General features: G+C 54.5%; 1 protein-coding gene across 3 annotated transcripts in view; it reads left to right on the forward strand.

The window, feature by feature from the left end:
- AP1M1 (adaptor related protein complex 1 subunit mu 1) overlaps positions 1-18,289 on the forward strand; it is a 37,771-nt gene extending 19,482 nt beyond the window's left edge. For 2 of the 3 annotated variants that reach the window (XM_009434899.4, XM_009434898.4), the window contains 7 exons: positions 9,386-9,512; positions 10,509-10,651; positions 11,095-11,166; positions 11,728-11,886; positions 16,441-16,566; positions 17,143-17,218; positions 17,357-18,284. In XM_009434899.4, coding sequence (XP_009433174.1) covers positions 9,386-9,512; positions 10,509-10,651; positions 11,095-11,166; positions 11,728-11,886; positions 16,441-16,566; positions 17,143-17,218; positions 17,357-17,379 — 726 coding nt within the window. In that variant the 3' untranslated portion in view covers positions 17,380-18,284. Of the gene's footprint in view, positions 1-9,385; positions 9,513-10,508; positions 10,652-11,094; positions 11,167-11,727; positions 11,887-16,440; positions 16,567-17,142; positions 17,219-17,356 lie in introns of all 3 variants that reach the window. The other variant, NM_001246384.1, reaches the window with a different exon arrangement.
- The last annotated feature ends 810 nt before the right edge of the window (positions 18,290-19,099 follow it).

A 19,099-nucleotide genomic window follows, 5' to 3' on the forward strand; every position in this document is an offset into this window, starting at 1 on the left:
GGTGCAGGACTGTGTGTGCCCTTTGTGCATGTTCACACTGGCAGCAGTGGCTGCTCAGGGCTACAGGTAGGTCCCCCGTTTTCTCTGCCTAGTTTCCTGTGGGAGGCCCAGCATAGGTGGGGCACTGGGAGGGGTGAGGCTGGCGGGCTCTATGCTGCCAACACTCTGACAACAACGGTGGTGGGAGAGGAGAATGGGGGGCTGGGGTGCACTTACGCTGGCAACAGTGGCACAGCAGGGTGCACACACAGGCATGCTGTTGGGGAAGGGTGGGCTAGGTCCACCCACGCACACACCACCAGCAAAACGATATTGAGGGTGGCTGTGGGCAAGAACCTGCAGGCAAAACTGCACAGGGGAGGCTGCAGTGGGAGCAGGGCTCAGGTGGGCTAGTGTGTCCATGGGGCCGCTGTGCAGGAGTATTCCCCGTTCAGGTACAGTCTGCCAGTGCAGGAGCTCTGATGCTGCCCCCAAGAGGTACCTGGGGATTGCACTGCAAGCAGGCTTGGCCAGGCTGGGGCCCCAGGAGAGGCCAGCAGACTGAGGGTTGCTCAGGTCAGACCAGCCCCATCTGATGGGCAAGACTACCCTGGAGAGTTCAGGTCTGACAGTTCCCCTACGGCTAAAGTCTCCTATGAGAGCAAGTCAAGCCTAGGGGATGGGTGTCCTGGCTGTGCTCCACCACATATGCTTCTGCATCAACCCCCCTGGCCTGGCTTAGGCTGGAGTTCTGCCCCGCCTGAGGTAGGAGGCAGAACTCGACTTAGGAGGTGAGGCTTGGACACCAGACCAAATTGAGGACTAGCTAAAACAGGTCAGGGCAGAAGCGCCTCCCCATAAGACCCACCCCACAGTGTGCTATGTCAGTTTACCATTGCCATGGCAACACTTGGAAGTTACTACCCTTTTTCATGGCAATGACCCAACAACCTAGAGGCTACCACCCACATTCTAGAAATTTCTTTATAAACTGCCCCTTAATTTGCATATAATTAAAAGTCAGTATAAATGTGACTGCAGAGCTGCCTCTGAGCTGCCGCTCTGGGCGCACTGCCCATGGGGTAGCCCCGCTCCACAGGGAGCAGTGCCCCTGCTGCTGTGCACATGGCTGCTTTAGTAAAAGTTCTGTTTATCACCACCAGCTCGCCCTTGAGTTCTTTCCTGGCTGAAACCAAGAACCCTCCCGGGCTGTCTCAGTTTTGGGGCTCACCTGCCCTGCATCACTACCACTTCTTTAAGCAGCTTCCCCTGCCAACGCAGCTGGCCGTGGCAGTCGAGGGGTCCTTCCTGCTGGGATTCCAGAGGCCATGGCAAGAGTGGGTTGCCCCTTGCTAGTTCAATTCACCCCCTCCACAGGAGTCACTGGGAGCCAGGAACGATTCCTGGTGCACAGTAGCCCTGTGCAGGGTTGCCAGCCTCCTCCTCTGTCTTCCATCCAGCCTCTGTGTCTTCCCTCCGTTCACTCTCAGGGCCTTCCCACTGAAGATCTAGGAGTCTAGGAGCGCACCTGTCTGCACAGTGTCCCTGTCTCTTAGTGGGAGATGTTTCTCCTGGCTGCGTCTAGTTGGCCATCTTGGAGCAGGAGCAAAATCTAGGCAGTCTTTAAACAGCTTCAAATTAGGGTTCTCACAAACCCCTCTTTGGGTAAGCGAGGTATAGAGGGAAGGGACCCAGAGCTTCCTTGCCCTCTCTGGACACACCACCCTCCAGGAACCTCCACGTGTTCAGCTCTCTGGAAGCTCCTTTTATCTCTTTTGCTTTACGTCTTCCCTCACTGAGACTTCCAGCACAGTGTTGAATATGAGTGGTGAGAGCTGACATTCTTGCTTTGTTCCTGATCTTAGAGGGAGACCATTAAGTCTTTTGCCACCAACTAGGATGTTAGCTGTAGGTTTATTGTAGGTGTTCTTTTTCACCTTGAGGAAGTCCCCTTTTATTGCTAGTTTGCTAACAGTTTTTTTTTTTTAATCATGCATGGGTGTTGTATTTTCTTCAGTTCTTTTTCTGCATCAATTGATGTAATCACATGAGTTTTCTTCTTTTGGTTGTTAATATGGTGTATTCCACTGACTGCTTTCTGATTATTGAACCAGTGTTGCATTCCTGGAATAAAATCCCGTTGGTCATGGTGTATTATAGGTTGAGTATCCCTTATACAAATGCTTGGGAACAGAAGTGTTTTGGATTTCAGATTTCTTTGGATTTTGGAATATTTGCATATGCATCATGAGATATCTTAGGGCTGGGACCCACGTCCAAACGTGAAATTCGTTTATGTTTTTTTTTTTTTTTTTTTGAGATGGAATTTCGCTCTTGTTGCCCAGGCTGGAGTGCAGTGGCACAATCTCAGCTCACTGCAACCTCTCCCTCCTGGGTTCAAGTGATTCTCCTGCCTCAGTCTCCCAAGTAGCTGGGATTACAGGCACCCGCCACCATGCCCAGCTAATTTTTGTATTTTTAGTAGAGACGGGGTTTCACCATGTTGGCCAGGCTGGTCTCGAACTCCTGACCTCAGGTGATCCACCTGCCTCAGCCTTCCAAAGTGCTGGGGGAATTCAGGCGTGAGCCACTGCACCCGGCTTCATTTATGTATTATATACACCTTATGCACATAGCCTGAAGGTAATTTTACTTTTCCCTTGGAGATGCTGAATAAACTGCATTGTGCACCTGCATTTTGACTGCAACCTGTCACATGAAGTTGGGTATGGAATCTTCTACTTTTGACATCATGTCAGGGCTCAAAAAGTTTTGGATTTTGGAGCATTTTGGATTTGGGATTTTTGAATTAGGAATGCTTAACCTGTATTCTTTTTATGTATTGCTGGATTTCCTTTGCTGGTATTTTGTTGGAGATTTTTGGATCTACACTCATAAGAGTTACTGGTTTGTACTTTTCTCTTTTTTGTAATGTTTTTGTCTGGTTTTGGTATCAAGGTAATGGAGGAAGTGTTTTTTCCTCTTCTGTTTTCTGGAAGACATTTTATAGAATCCATGTTAATTCTTTAAACATTTGTTAGAATTCACCACTGAAACTATCTGAGCCTGGAGATTTATTTTACAAAATGCTTTTAACTATTAATTTAAAAAAAAAAGTGTTTTCTTGAGACAGGGCTTCGCTCTGTTGCCCAGGCTGGAGGGCAGTAGCGTGAACACAGCTCACTACACTTTGACTCCAGTGATCATCTTGCTCAAGTGATCATCCTGCCTCAGCCTCCCAAGTAGCTGGGACTGCAGCCGTGTGCCACCATGCCTGGCTAGTTTTGGGGGGTTTTTGTTTTTTGTGTTTTTTTTGAGACAGAGTCTCGCTCTATCACCCAGGCTGGAGTGCAGTGGTGCGATTACAGCTCACCGCAACCTCTGCCTCCCAGGTTCAAGCGATTCTCCAGCCTCAGCCTCCCATGTAGTTGAGATTACAGGCATCTACCACCACGCCTGGGTAATTTTTGTATTTTTAGTAGAGACAGGATTTCACCTTGTTGGCTGGGCTGGTCACAAATTCCTGACCTCAAGTGATCCGCTCACCCCGGCCTCCCAGAATGCTGGGATTACAGGCATGAGCCACTGCGCCCAGCCCTAAAAAGGTTTTTTTTTAAAGCCATTCTTGTAGAGGAGTTCACTGGCTACACATTCCCTTGGCTTTCCTTTAAGAATGTCTCTATATTTTACCTTTATCCCTGAAGGCTATTTTCACTGGATATGGACTTCTGAATTGACGGTTTTTGTTTAGCACTTTAATATGTTATACCACTTCCTTCTGGCATCCATCATTTCTGGTGAGAAATCCACAGTCCCCCAAATCTTTATTCCCCTGTAGGTGATGTGTTATTGTCCTCTGGCTGCTTTCCAGATTTTTCTTTGCCTTTAGTTTCAGCAGTTAGATGAGGTGTGCACATCTTTGTCTTTCTACTGTTTGGGATTTGTTCAGCTTCTTGGATCTGTAAGTTTATGTCTTTCATCAAATTGGGAAGTTATCAATCATTGTTTCCTAAAATATGTTTTTTTGTTTTGTTGTTTTGTTTTGTTTTTTGAGACAGAGTTTCATTCTTGTTGCCCAGTCTGGAGTGCAATGGCACAATCTCGGCTCACTGCAACCTCTGCCTCCCAGGTTCAAGCTGTTATAAGTAAAATGTTTATTCAGAAACAGAATGCTTGTTCCTCGGTACCACAAGGAAAAATCAGCATTCAAACAAAAAGTTTTCTCAGCAAGGCAAATTTACTTTCTGCAGAAAGGGTGCTCCTCGCAGATGGAACAATGGCAAGAGCACACCCGAACAAAGGAGGAAAGCCGTTTTTATCCCTTATGCAGCTTGTCCCTGCTGCTGTGTCCTATCTCCATTGGCTGGAGCCAGACCTCACAATCTAAGCTAAACCTGACTGGCTAATAACTTAAAACTTTCCTAAATAGGTAAAGTCAAGGGAGAACAAAGGAAAAAGAGGAAGTTGACTCATTCCCTTATATCTAACATCCCTTACATCTAAAAACAAATATCTTGGTTAAAGTACAAGGACATAGAATATACTCATTCCCTTATATCTAACATCTCTTACGTCAAAAACAAATATCTTGGTTAAAGTACAAGGACATAGAATGTACTCATTCCCTTATATCTAACATCCTTTATGTCTAAAACAAATATTTCGGTTAAAGTACAAGGACATAGAATGTACATTATTTCTAACACTTATGATTTATTCTTTAGTGAGAAGGGAAACTTTGAAGAGGAACTTTTTTACTTTCTACAAAGCAATTCTCCTGTCTCAGCCTCCCGAGTAGCTGGGATTACAGGCATTCGCCACCACACTTGGCTAATTTTGTATTTTTAGTAGCGACAGGGTTTCTCCATGTTAATCAGGCTGGTCTCAAGCTCCCAACCTCAGGTGATCCACCTGCCTCAGCCTCCCAAAGTGCTGGGATTACAGGCATGAGCCACCGCACCCAGCCCTCAGATATGTTTTTGTCATTTTACTCTTCCTTCAGGACTCCGGTGACATGAAAGACCTTTGGTTATTATATCATGTGTCCCTGAGGCTGCTTATTTTATTCTATCTTTTCTTCTCTCTGTTAGATTGGATAATTTACATTGATCTGCCTTTAAGTTCACAGGTTCTTTGGCCCTTTCCTGTTTATCTCCATTCTGTTATTATTATTATTATTATTATTATTTTTTTTTTTTGAGATAGGGTCCCACTCTGTCATCCAGGCTGGAGAGCCATGGAGCAAGCATGGCTCACTGTAGCCCCAACCTCCTGGGCTCAAGCGATCCTTCTGCTTCAGCCTCCTGAGTAGCTGGGACTACAGGTGTGCACCACCAAGGCTGGCTAATTTTAAAAAAATTTTTTGTAGAGATGAGGGTCTCGCTGTGTTGCCCTGGCTGAGCTAGAACTCCTGGGGCAAGTGATCTTCCCACCTCAGCCTCCCAGAGTGCTGGGATTACAGGCATGAGCCACTGTACCTGGCCTCCATTCTGCTGTTAAGTCCATTGAGCAAGTTGTTTATTTCAGTTACTATATTTTTTAAAATTCTCCATTTGATTCTTCTCTTTTTTTGTTGTTTTGTTTTGTTTTTTGTTTTGTTTTTGTTTTTTTTTTTTTTGAGACAGGGTCTTACTCTGTTGCCCAGGCTGGAGTATAGTGGTGCAGTTATAGCTCACTGCAGCCTCAACCTCCTGTGTTTAAGTGATCTTCCCATCTGAGTGTGCTGAGTAGCTGAGACCACAGGCACGCACCACCATGCCTGGCTAATTTTTTTTTATTTTTTATTTTGTAGAGACCAGGACTTGCTGTGTTGCCCAGGCTAGTCTCGAACTCCTGGTTGATTCTTCTTTATCATCTGTTTCTTTGCTGAGACTTTCTATTTTAACATTTGTTGCAAGCATTTGCAATTTTAAAAATAGCTGTTTAAAGTCTTCATCAGATAATCCCAACATCTGTGAAGTGTTGACAGTGGTTGATTGGGTTTTCCAGGCAAGTTGACATTTTCGTGGTTGTTCGTATGCTGAGTAATTTTGGATTGCATCCTGGACTTTTTGAGCATTATGTGGTGATACTGTAGGTCTTATTTAAGCTATATGGGAAATATTGATGTTTTTGTTTTAGCCAACAGCCAATCTTACTTTCAGGCCACAAGTTCCAATCCCCAACCTGTAGGCCATGAACATCACGTCAGTTTTTAAAGCCCCCATGCCATTTCCTGGTCAGATCTCCTGGGCGTGCACTGCCCAGTGGTCAGTCTGGGACCCGAGTGGTTAGTTCAGTTCTCAAAATCTTTGGTAAGTCAAAGTATGGTATATGCACAGGAGTCACAGATGCTCGATTCTAGAGAGTTCTGGAGACATAAACCACTTCATGGGGTGACTTTCCTGAGCTTCTGGCTCTGTGCTGTCTACCCGGTACTTTTCTGATTCCTTGCGGTTTACTGTTGTACACGTCTGCCATTGGGCCCACTTCCCAGCCCACATGGAGAGAGGACAGAGAGAGAAAAGGACAACGGTTGCCTCACCCCCTCGGAACAGTAGCTGGCACCACAGGGCCTGGGGCATGAGGAACAGGGGAGATGGGGGGCTTCTGTGTTTTCCGGGAGAGTCAGGAGTTCCTCTTCTGGCCCCAGAGCCAGGCCTGGAGGCTCTGCTGAGCTCTCGTGTGCTCTGTGGTGCACACTTCTGCTTCCAGATTGCCGCTGCACTTTCTCATGGGGGGCAGTGGGGACACTGTGCATTCGTGGCTCTTCCCTGGTTCACCTGCTGCTGTCTTCAGTCTTCCGGCAGCTGCCAAGCCTCCTGCCCAGGTTTCAGAGCTGTAGTCAGTGGCAGGGGAAGGGGCGCCAGCCGACCTGCCTCACCAGCCGCTTGCTTTCTTTTGTGTTCACGCTGGCCTCATCCCTGCGGTGTGGGTGGACTGTATGGGCTCAGCCAATCCAGTCATGCAGGTCACTCGGGTCCCGTTTCTGACGGCCACTGGCAGTGCAGCATTGAGCACGCTTGCTCAGCCCCAGACGTGTGCACTTGGGTGTCTCCGTGACCTGGGCCAGGATTTCTGGAGGGCTGAGGCTGCAGACATGGAATTGCCAAGGAGAGTGCTGCCCAGAAAGACTGTCCCGCGCACTCCGTGCAGACCTCTTCGCTTTCTTACTTTCTGGGACGGGACAGTGGCCTCGCTAACCACATTCCCCTCTCCCCTGGGGACCCTTGTCTGATTGTTTATTGAGCCAAAAACAGGGTCCATCTGGGTGCTGTGGGGTGCAAAGGCAAGTCCCAGGGGGCAGCTTAGAGAGAGTCGAGCAGGAAAGCGCTAGGGCTGCGGGGGTCCCCGCCACAGTGCGCTGCTGCATGTGGCTCCGCCCGGAAGGATCCCACTCCTCCAAACAGGTCAGCACAAGGGCAGCTGTCAGAATGCCACCTTCCTAAGTGGCTTGCAGAGCTGGTGGCTGGGTCAACATTTGCCTCCAGATGCGATCATCTGAGTGCAGCCTGGTACTTACACAGCCGGGCCCTGAGCAAGCATCCCTTCAGCACCCGCCCTGGGAAGGGCACCGGCTCTGCATGGCTGGTCACACCTCAGCTGAGAAGGTTCTGATTGCTGCCCGCAGGGCCGAAATCAGCCTCGTGGGCTGGGCAGCTTTTCAGCTCCACTCCCTGGGCCTGCTCTCGCGGCATTCACGACCTCACGTGTTCAGTTACAGCTGGCTGCCAGGGCCAGTCCCAACTCCCTGAGGGGGAGGCAGCACCCAAGGGGAATTAGGGGCCGTCTCAGTGGAGTGGAGGGCCCTCCGAGAAAGAGGCAGGCGAAATCCCAATGCTCAGGCTCCCGGAGCCCCGGCCAGTGAGGGTCCCGAGCTCCTGAGCCTCCGCGTGCCCACTGAGCACCTCCTGCCACACACGCTGTTTCTGGTGCTGGACACGGCAGCGCGCAGCCCCACGTGGCTTCCCCCAGCAGGGAGAGAGAGAGAGAGACAAGCAGGCAGACGCAGGGAAGCTGTTGTGCACCATGGGATCAGGGAGCCGCTTGCGAGATGAGGACAGGACAGCACGAGGAGGTGAGGCTGGGGAAGGTGACAGAACTGGAGCCCTTGGGGCCATGTCCGGTTCCCTGCCCCTCCCAGGGCTGTCATTTGCTTGGCACCTCAGTTTTCGCGATTCCCTCAGAGGCGGCAAGCTGGTGAAGGGCTTTTGTTTGTCTACCCAGTGCTTTTTGGACATCATGCATAAGACTGCACAGACTCTCCTGCCACTCTGCAGATAGGAAATGCAGGCCCTGCACATGTTAGCCTGGCTGGAGCCAGCATCTGGGCCCAGGTATCCAAGTTGGTGGCCTTTGGCCCACTTGCTGGTGTGGGCATGGTCTCGTGCAGCATGGCAGTGTGCAGTGGTGGCCAGGGCTGCAGCCCCAGTGATTCTTCTGCCTGTCACTCTGTGCCCTCAGCACGGGGCCTCTGATCTGTGCCTGTTTCCTCACCTCTAAAATGGATGCAAGAAGAGATGCTCCAGCATCTTGGCTCACGCAGGACAGGCTAGGGGGTGCAGGACCATCGCCCCGGTGTGGATTTTCAATTGCACTTTCAGATGCATCTTGTCATGCGCAGTGGGTTACAGCCCCTCAGGTCATCTCCCCACAGTCCCTGCCCCAGAGGTTGTCGAGGCGTGTGTGGAGCAATGGCTGGCACAGTGGAAATGCTGTCAGTGTTAGCCACTGTGACTGGATTTAAGTTGATTATTTTGGATCAAGTGTTATCACACTTCAGGGTGGCCCTGGGAAGCAAGAAGGGGTCAGGACTCAGGAAGCACCATCTCTCATAAGCCCTGGGGGGTGAGGGGCCAGTGGCCTCCCTGGGAGGCCAAGAGGAGAAACAGCTTTCAAGAAAAGCAAGTCTGGCCTGGTTCAAGAGACCCCAGCCCAGCCCATTGGCTGAGCAGGGACCACAGGGTCCTGGCCCAGGTCCAGCCGAGCTCATGGACTCTCAAGGCTGACTCAGAATGGGGACCAGCTGCCGGGCTGGCCCGAGCATTCAGGGGGCTCCTAGGAGGGAGGGACTGGTACCTGATAGAGAACCCTCAGAGGGGGCTCAAGGCACGCATCATCAGGCCCCAGTGTGGCCTGAGGCCTAGAGGGCAGGACCCACAGTGTCCACCTCATGTCCACAGGGCCTCGGCATGAAGGCTGGAGGGGTGAGCCTGGGGACCCTCAGCCAGGCGTGGGTTGGTGTGGGTTAGGGGTAGACCTTAGCCACAGCTGGGACTCTCCCAGCTCAGGGGATGCCCAGGAGAGGGATGGGCTTGGAGGTGAGCAGGGCGTTGAGAGTGGGGTGGCCAGAGGGTCACATGATGTGGTAGGAGGCAGTGGCTGGTGAGTTGGGGACCTCCCCTCATGCCCACACCACCACCCCCAGGTCAGCGCCAATGGCAACGTCCTGCGCAGCGAGATCGTGGGCTCCATCAAGATGCGAGTCTTCCTCTCGGGCATGCCCGAGCTGCGCCTGGGCCTCAACGACAAGGTCCTCTTTGACAACACGGGCCGTGAGTACCCTTGCCAAGGGCCCTGCCCATGAGGATGGCTTCACCAGGCACACACATTACAGCCCAGGGCAGGGTTGGGCCAGGCGGAGGAACGAGCTGGTTTCAAGCACTTGGTTGAGCAGCACTTCACACTGCTTGAGACAGCTGTGTAGAGTATTCATCTATCCCTGGACATAGAAGGTGCAGGGGAGTGAAGATCCTCCAGTCCAGCTGGGAGGCCCCCGTCACCCGGCCTCACACGCCAGGTCCTGCACCCTGCCCTGCTCTGCCTGGGGCACTGGGGCTTAGGCTGAGGCCTTGCTCTCTCCCTCCCAGGCCAGGTTTCTCCCCTCACCTTGGGCCCTAGGTGTGGGCCGTGTGAAGGCCACGCATGGTGATTCTCGTTCCCGCCACCTGGCCTCTAACACTTCCCTTAGCAGGGCGGGGGCAGAGGGGCCCAGGGCCTGGTTTTGTGAACTGTGCCTCCCACTCAGCTGTCACAGGCCACTGGAAGAGGGTGCAGTGGCTGGGCATGCCCCCATTCCTAGCCCGGTGAGGGCTTCTCGGGCATCAGTCTATCAGGGCAGCTCCCCGCCTGGGGCTGGGCAGGGCCCCACCCACATAGCCCTCAGTGAGGTGGCAAACCAAGGTAGGACCCAGGACCCTGTGGATGCCAGGGCCTGAGCCCTTGGGGAGCCCCGAGCCATCCCCCAGCCAAGTCCACTGATCATTCAGTGAACGTGTCCTGAGCAGGTCCCCTGGCTGGGCCCTGGGATGGCCGCTGGAGACTCAGCATGAACCAGACCCACCAGCCCTGCCCCTGGGGACCCCAGGGGTGTGAGGAGTGATGGGGCAGTTGTCTTGGGACCCAGCCCCCTTGGTGTTTGTGGCCCAGGCTGCTCTCAGTGCGTGGACTGGGGGCCCTGCTCTGCCGGGGTGGGTTGCAGGTGGTAGGAGTACTGCTGAGATAGTGACCCGGAGGGCCCAGGTCTGTCCTACCCTCACCCCTGACCCCAGGCGGCAAAAGCAAATCCGTGGAGCTGGAGGATGTGAAGTTTCACCAGTGTGTGCGGCTATCACGCTTCGAGAATGACCGCACCATCTCCTTCATCCCGCCCGACGGCGAGTTCGAGCTCATGTCCTACCGTCTCAACACCCACGTGAGTGCGCCACCCTGGGGCTGGGCTGTCGGCGGACTTCTCCCCTTCACCTCCAGGAGGTGAAGCCCAGGCAGGCGCCAGGGCCAGCCCCACCCCACGCTCCATGAGCTGCCTGGCTCTGCAGAGATGGAGTCTGAGGACTTGGGACTCCGAGCTTTCTGAGGGGCACAGACCCCTTTGGCCACCACCACCCCTTTCCCAGGCAGCCCCCAGAGCAGGCCCTGGTCATGTTTTCTGCATTTGCCCCAAGGCCTCCCTGGTAGCTCCCGGCTACCTCGGCCTGTCTGCCCTGGCCCTCCCTGACACTGGCTGTACGCTCCCTGCAGGGCTCTGGGCCCACACCTGGGCAGGTGGTCCCTTGCCCTGGGCCTTGGTTTCCCCTCTGAAATGGGCCTTTGTCAAACAAGGCCAGGTGTGAGCACCCTCTTTGCCCTCCTCGGCAGGTCAAGCCTTTGATATGGATCGAGTCGGTGATCGAGAAGCACTCCCACAGCCGCATCGAGTACATGATCAAGGTGCGTGGGCCGAGGCCACCCACTGAGGGCCTTCTGGCGTCTCTGGCCCGTCCCAGGAGCCTAACCGAGGGCTGGGGGTGCCGTAGGGCTGCCATCCGTGCACCCTCACTGTGGCCTCAGATGCAGGAGTGGCCTGACACTGAGGGGACACCGCCTGGGGCCTGCTCCTAGATAGTGCCACTTGTGGGGAGGGGCCTGTAGCCAGGCATCCAGGACACTCCCAGAGGTGTTGCCCCCAGGTGGAGCACCTCTGCCCCTCAGCGACCCTGTCCAGCGCAGCCTGGCCCTGGGACACAGACATTGTCCTAGGAGGGCAGGGCAGAGGGAGGGATGAGGAGCCTTGGAAGCTGAGCAGACAGGAAGACGAAGATGAAACTCCTGAAATTAGGTCTTGGGAGAGTCTCGAGGGCAGGAGAGGGGGTGGGTAGTGCCTGGAGAAGTGGGGCCAGGGGCGGGGCTAGGGAGGATCCCCCGGGCCAGGCTGAGGGGCATGTGTCCTGGAGAGGCTGGCCAGCTCACCTTGGCCTCCATAACCCTGGGCCGCATTGGCCTGGCCTGCAGGCCAAAAGCCAGTTCAAGCGGCGGTCAACAGCCAACAACGTGGAGATCCACATTCCCGTGCCCAATGATGCCGACTCACCCAAGTTCAAGACGACGGTGGGGAGCGTTAAGTGGGTCCCTGAGAACAGCGAGATCGTGTGGTCCATCAAGTCCTTCCCGGTGAGCACTCTGTCCAGACATCCACGTGCCCCCCGCGCCTGTCTCTGCAAGGCAGCCTGGGTGCCTCAGGACCCCCTGCACCTCAAGATGGGGTGACAGTGGCCACTGTGTCTTCCACACCTGGGGCTTCTGAAAGGGTGGACGGAGAGCTGAGGACTGGAGTGGAGGCAGAGGCTGACTCGGCCCCTGGGCCCCTTTCTGCCTTCCTCTTGTTTGTGAACCAGCCTCTGTCTTCACCTCAGGGCAGTGCCCTCTCCCTCCCTCTCTGTGATGTCCCTGAGTACTGATGTGAGATGGGGCTCCTGTCCATGCAGGCCCTAAAGGAGCCCCGTCCACACTGGCAGGTCCAGGGCCCTTTCTGTGCAGGCTCAGCCTTGCCTGCCATCGAGGGGAACGGCTGCCTGTAGGCCGGAGCAGCACAGCCTCCAGAGCTCCGCACCAGCCGCCCATGTCCTGGGCCAGCTCTGCACCGGCGTCGCTTCCCCGACAACATGTTAAGGATTCTGAGGAGCTGAGTCTGGGCTTGCCGGGTGTATGCAGTGCACAGAGAGGCTAGGCCCAGGCATGGCTCTGGAGCTGAGCCGGGTGGCACTGACCTGCTCCACCAGGGGGGCTCAGGGCAGGCGCTGCTTTCCATGTTCTCCCCTCTCTCTCCGTCTGCATCCCAGGGGGACTTGGGGACAGCCCCAGCTGAGTTAAGCTGGAAATGCTGCAATTCAAGTGCCTTGAATTTCATGATGGTACTTTCCCTCCCAGCCTCAGTCTAATCACATGACATAAAATACAGAAAGTAGAGGAAGGAGAGAGAAAAGCCAGTTACCCCACCACCTGATACTCCCGTCAGCCTTTCCGCGTGTCTCCTCACCTTTCTTTCTGTGTATTTTGCTTTTCCTCATTATGTGCAAGTAGAGCCAGCTCAGTGCCTGCCCTTCCGCGTGGCGCTGCGGCAGAGCGTTTTCCTTCTGGTATTGACTGTCTTCTTGGCGGTCAGCTTTGGGAGCTGTGGATATTCCATGGAGGGGTGGTGACCATCCCGGATAGTTGGATTAGCTCCTCTTTTCCTGCAATTCCACTGTTGAAAATAGTATTTATCATTTAAAACACACTGGGAGAATACTTCATCAAATAAACAGCATGGTGAGCTGTAGACGGGGGAGGAAGGGACAGGGCTAAGGGCCGAGACACAGGCCGGCGTGGACTGTGCTTGTGTAGATTTTACTTCGAAACCATGCACAGGCACACCTCATTTTATTGTGCTTCCCAGATACTGCATTTTTATTTTTGTTTTAGTTTTTAAACAAATGGAAGGTTTGTGGCAACCCTGCACTGAGCAAGTCTGTTGGTGTCATTATTCCAACAGCATGTGGTCTCTGTGTTGTCACTTTTTAGCAATAAAGTATGTTTTAACTAAGGTATGTACATTCTCCTAGACATAATACTGTTGCACATTCAGACTACAGTATACGGTAACCTTTTTTTTTTTTTTTGAGACAGAGTCTCGCTCTGTCGCCTAGGCTGGAGTGCAGTGGCACAATCTCGGCTCACTGCAACCTCCGCCTCCCAGGTTCAAGTGATTCTCCTGCCTCAGCGTCCTGAGCAGCTGGGATTACAGGCATGCGTCACCACGCCTGGCTAATTTTTGTATTTTTAATAGAGATGGGGTTTCACGATGTTGGCCAAGCTGGTCACGAGCTCCTGACCTTGTGATCCGCCTGACTCAGCCTCCCAAAGTGCTGAGATTACAGGTGTGGGCCACCGTGCCCGGCTGGTAAACGTAACTTTTACATGCACTGGGAAACCAAAAAATGTGTGTGACTTGCCTAACTGTGCTATGTGCTTTATGGCAGTGGTCTGGAACCAAACCTGCACTGTGTGAAGGTACACCTGTCAGTGCTTTCCATGCACAGAAAACAAAATTAAATCACAATGGAAAAAAGGTAATTCCTAAAAACCAAAAGCAAAATTAATTCATCAGCGTATCAAGTTGATGACAACCACAGAGACACGTCACTTCAAATAACACACCCTAAGGACAAAAGGAACTGCAAAAAATAAATTTTAAGAAATACAGAGAGGGCCGGGCGCCGTGGCTCACGCCTGTAATCCCAGCACTTTGGGAGGCCGAGGCAGACGGATCACAAGGTCAGGAGATCAAGACCATCCTGGCTAACATGGTGAAACCCCGTCTCTACTAAAAATACAAAAAATTAGCCGGGTGTGGTGGTGGGTGCCTGTAGTCCCAGCTACTCGGGAGGCTGAGGCGGGAGAATGGTGTGAACTCGGGGGGCAGAGCTTGCAGTAAGCCGAGATTGCACCACTGCACTCCAGCCTGGGCAACAGAGCAAGACTCTGTCTCAAAAAAAAAAAAAAAAAAAAACACAGAGAGAGAGATTAGAAATACAGATTAGATAGATAGATAGATATCCTTCCCCCTTTCTTAGATTGCTCCATACTAAAAGTTTTTTTTTTTTAGGTTAGTTTTTTCTGTTTCTGAGATGAAGTCTCACTCTGTTGCCCAGGCTGGAGTGCAGAGGCACGATCTCGGCTTACTGCAGAGGCATGATCTCGGCTTACTGCAACTCCACCTCCCGAGTTCAAGCGATTCTCCTGCCTCAGCCTCCCAAGTAGCTAAGATTACAGGCACATGCCACCACACCCAGCTAATTTGTGTATTTTTAGTAGAAACAGGGTTTCGCTATGTTGCTCAGGCTGGTCTCAGGTGATCTGCCTGCTTCGGCCTCCCAAAGCACTGGGATGACAGGCGTGAGCCACCACGCCTGGCCTATTGTGAATAATGCTGCTGTGAACGAGTGCACAAATACCTCTTCAAGACCCAGCTTCCATTTGTTTTGGGTGTATCCCCAGAAGTGGAATTGCTGGATCATATGGTGATTCTATTTTCAACTTTTTGTGGAAGTGCCATAGTGTAGGCTATTTGCTTTTAAACCTAGAGTGTTTCTCAGTCCTGTCCCTACTGCTGTCTGTTACCAGGTGAGGGAATTTGATATGTGCCCATGGGTGGCCATGGCACATGACACTGTCCACCTGGATGGAGATCTGGGCCGGGCCTCGCGTCCAGGCCTTTTCCTGGCTCTCTCTGCATCTCCTATAGCACCTGCTTCACAGAAGTTGCTGCCATGTTACTTCATGCATGGGTACCTGTGACTATTGTGTTGTCCCTGTGGCTTATGGGACGGCAGCCTCTAGGATTGTGGCCTGTCCTCCTGTGCACCTTTCTCCCTTGTGATGATGGCAGCCCTGTCCTCTTTTGTCTGCCTTTGGCAGCACGCCTGTCAATGCCTGTTCTTCCTACCCGGGGAGCCCTCACTGTGCCTTTGTGGCGTCGAGTGGGTTTTGGTGTGTGAGCCAGCGCCAGCCTACAGCTCTCATCGAGAGCAGAATTAAACCCACTCGGCTCAACGTGACGACACAGGCTGGGTGTGCAGGCCTCCATCGCCCCTGGCATCTGCTTCCCTGCATTTTCTTTGTTTGTGTTTTCCATTTGGTCTTTGCTAAGGTTCAGATTTGGGGTCTGGCTGAGTGTTTGGGGCACAGGCTAGTCACCGAGCGGGTTTGTTCCCTCGCTGCCTGCTTTACCAGTTGCTGATGTCGCATCTTCCCCCCGTCATCCCCCTGGAGTCTGTACTCAGCACGTCACCAAGTCAGGCAGAGTCCTCACTCTCACGCTGCCCTGGTGGCAGTAGGCAGAGATGAACCACTCGGCCCTGCCCCAGGTGCACGGGGGACAGCCCCTGCTGTGAGGCAGAAACAGCCCTAGGCGGCAGTAGCTCCCACGGAACCTCGGCCTGAGCCCTGGGGAGCAGAGACGTGGGGTCCCAGGCGCAGCCAGAGCTGAGGTCGTGCCCCCGACTGCTCAGGGCGAGACCAGGCACTGGGGGTGACCAGGATGCAACCTGTTGCTCCTCAAGGCAGGGAGAGGGTGAAGGTCACAGCCAGGACTCGGGTTCCAGTCAGAGCCACAGCCGCCCCCTGCTCACCCTCAGGAGCAGGACCCAGGGCTGAATCGTCACTCAGTGCACGCTCCTTGGTTTCTTCCTTTTGTCGCCTCTCCCTGGTCATGGTTCTCACCTGGACACTCTCTTTTCTTTCACATGCTGTTCTGAGACTGGGCGTGTGGCCCCTGTCCCCAGCAGCTCTCCCCTGCCACGGTCATTACACACTCTTCCTTCCCATGGCCGGTCTGTCTGGTTCACCAGCCTTGGAGGAAAGTGCATTAGGGGAGCTGGGCGGGGGGTGCTGGGCCACTGCAGACCACACTGGCAGGGGCTTGGTGACTGGGGCTGGCAGCTTGGTGAGCTCAGCTCTGGGCGCCTGGGTGTCCTCATGGGGCAGCTGGGCACCCCAGAGCAGGGGCTGTCCTTACCAGCCTGGGGCAGCACAGGGCCGAGCTTTGGCTCCCCAGCACAGGGGCTCATGCTCCCCTCCCTGGACTGGGGTGAGTGGTCAGTCTCCGCCCATCGCCACTAGGGCCAGAGCTGTTGGCTAAGCTGGGGCAGGGCCTAGGCCTGAGCGCCTCCCTCGTCTGCTCCCCAGGGCGGCAAGGAGTACCTGATGCGGGCCCACTTCGGCCTGCCTAGTGTGGAGGCCGAAGACAAGGAGGGCAAGCCCCCGATCAGTGTCAAGTTCGAGATCCCTTACTTCACTACCTCCGGCATCCAGGTACGTAAGGCCCAGGCGGCCGGGGCCCAGAACAGGGACAGAGGCCGCAGGTGACAGACATCAATGCAGCCAGCTTGGGGAAGGGTGTCAGTCAGCTGGAATCAGGACCCTGCTGTGCTGTGGGCCTCTGCCTCCCCACAGACAGGGAGAGGCCAGGCTGCCTCTGCTCAGCCCTGACCCCTGAGCTCAAAGCTCACTCATTCTGCCCCAAACTAGCATTTGAGGCTCTGCCGTCCACTCATGCCCCATGGGACCTCTTTTCCCTGGCACCCCCTCAAAAGCCCACGGAGGAGAGGCTCCCAGAGATCCAGGGGCCTTCTGGCCGGGCCCCCCAAGCAGGCTGCTGAGGCCGTGTCTGCAAGCCACATCCTGGCTGCTCACCGCTTCCAGAGGCGGCTCTGCCCTCCCACACATTTGCATGGTCCAGACAAATCCCTTTCACCCCCCTGAGGCCTGTGCTCATCCTCTCGTCATGGCCTCCCCTGCCAGCCCCAGGCTGCCCCAGCAGGAAAGATTAAGGGGGGACCAACAGGGCGGGAGCCTGCGGTGCTCAGGGCCCTGCTACCTGTGCCCCAGGTGCGCTACCTGAAGATCATTGAGAAGAGTGGGTACCAGGCCCTGCCCTGGGTGCGTTATATCACGCAGAATGGAGGTGAGTGAGGCCCCACCCGTGGGGTGGGGTTGTACTGAGGCGTCCTCTGTGGCTGCCCCCAGGGTGGAGCCATCGGGTCGGGTCCTGAAAGCGGGGAGGGTGCAGAGCCCAGCATGACGCCTCCCTCCTGTCTCCTAGATTACCAGCTCCGGACCCAGTGAGGGGCTGTCGCAGCCAACACCCCGGCCTCGGGGCTCCTGGTGGCAGCACCAGGGGACACACCTGCCAAACCCACCAGATGGAGGGGCCCTCCCTGGTCTCTGGCCACCCTCCCAGCCTCTGCCCAGGGACCCCTGCCTTCCCCAGGCCATCTGCTCTGCCGTCGACACTCGTCTCAGAAGCCCCTTTCCCAGAAGAGGCTGGTCTTCGAGAAGTCTCGTTTCTTTGCCCCTGAAGTCAGTTTCAGGGGAAGGATGTGAAATTTTTCCGTGTAGAGGTTACAGCCTTTTATGCTGTTGAGCTCCCAGGTACCAAAAAGCTTGGCCAACGCTTGCCAGCCAGCCAGCTGCAGGTGGCATCTGCCACGAAGGAAGCGCCAGCCTCGCCGGGCCAGCAGGGGCGTCGTTTTGTTGCCATTTTGTTGAACGTTATGGGTTTATGGGTGTTCCTGGAAGTTGTCTTTGTGCATTCGTTGCTGTTTGTGTTACCCTCACTGTCCCCATGTCCCACCCACGTCCTACGGCACTCAGGAAGCACTTGGTGAGGACGAGCCCTCGCCCTTCTTGTCTTCCTTCCCGGCAGCGCCCACAGCGGGCCGTTTACACGTCGGGGCTGGCACCTGGCGCACTCGGGGGCCACTGTAGCATCTGCCTGCTCCCTGGACTCGCAGGCCTCGCCTGTGGCGCCTTCCCAGGGCCAGCCTGGGTCACGAGATGCTGTCACTCAGCCAGATCAGTATTGACCCACCAGGGGAGGTGGGGTTTGGTGAGAGACGCCGGCCTCAGACTTTTTCCCACTGAGGGTCCAGAGAGCGGGGCCACGTGTCACCCACGTCTGCGCTTGGTCACCCGTCTTCCCCACCCTGTGTGTGTTCATGTCATAGTTACATTAAATTCCATTCATTGAATACTCCACAGCCTTCCTCTGATGCGGCGTGGTCCCGACTCCTCCTGCGTGACCACAGGGCTTGCCTGGTTTTGTCGCCGACCTTCGCTGTGGCCCCACGAGGTGTCACCAGCTCCCTCTGCTTCCCCAGCTGAAACACAGGAAAAGCAGCTGCGGGAAGAGGCAGCTGCAGTGCTGGACCATGGGCCACCACTCCTGGGCCACACAGAGGAGGCCACAGAGGCAGAGTCTTCTCTCATCCAATCTGCTGCACCCTCAGATGGCCAACAGCTTGTCCCCACCTCTCCCCAAACTGATGGCCCATTCAGAGCATGGTCCTTGTGTCCACAGCAGCATCCCCTGTGTCCTAGCTAGAAATGCAGGTTCATGGGCCAGCCCTGACCTGCCAAAGCGGAGGCTCTGGGGCCAGGGTCCCGGAAAACATTAACAAGGCCCCCAGATGCTGCTTCTGTGAACTGCTACTTGGTCCATGGGTGAAATAGCACATACGCAGGAAGTGCTGCCTGCTCTTGGCTCCCTCCCCGACCAGTGCTGATGGCCCTGCCTGGCCAGCACCCTCTTGCCTTCATTCTCCCCCTCCCTCTCCTGTCTTGCCGAGCTCGTCCTCAGGTGTCTAGTGGGTATCCAACCTAACAGCCTGAGTAGAACCTTCCTCCCACGTAGGTCTTCCCCATCTCAGTCAATGACGCTGCCCCAGCCCAGGCCTCAGACCAAAGCCCTGGAGGCATCCCTGGGGCCCCTTCCCTCACTGTCCACACCCATATCAGCAGCCAGCCCTGATGGCCCCTCCAGAAAACCCTGGGGCTGACCCCATTT

This window comes from Pan troglodytes, chromosome 20 (genome assembly GCF_028858775.2).
Source record: "Pan troglodytes isolate AG18354 chromosome 20, NHGRI_mPanTro3-v2.0_pri, whole genome shotgun sequence".
Lineage (NCBI taxonomy): Eukaryota > Metazoa > Chordata > Mammalia > Primates > Hominidae > Pan > Pan troglodytes.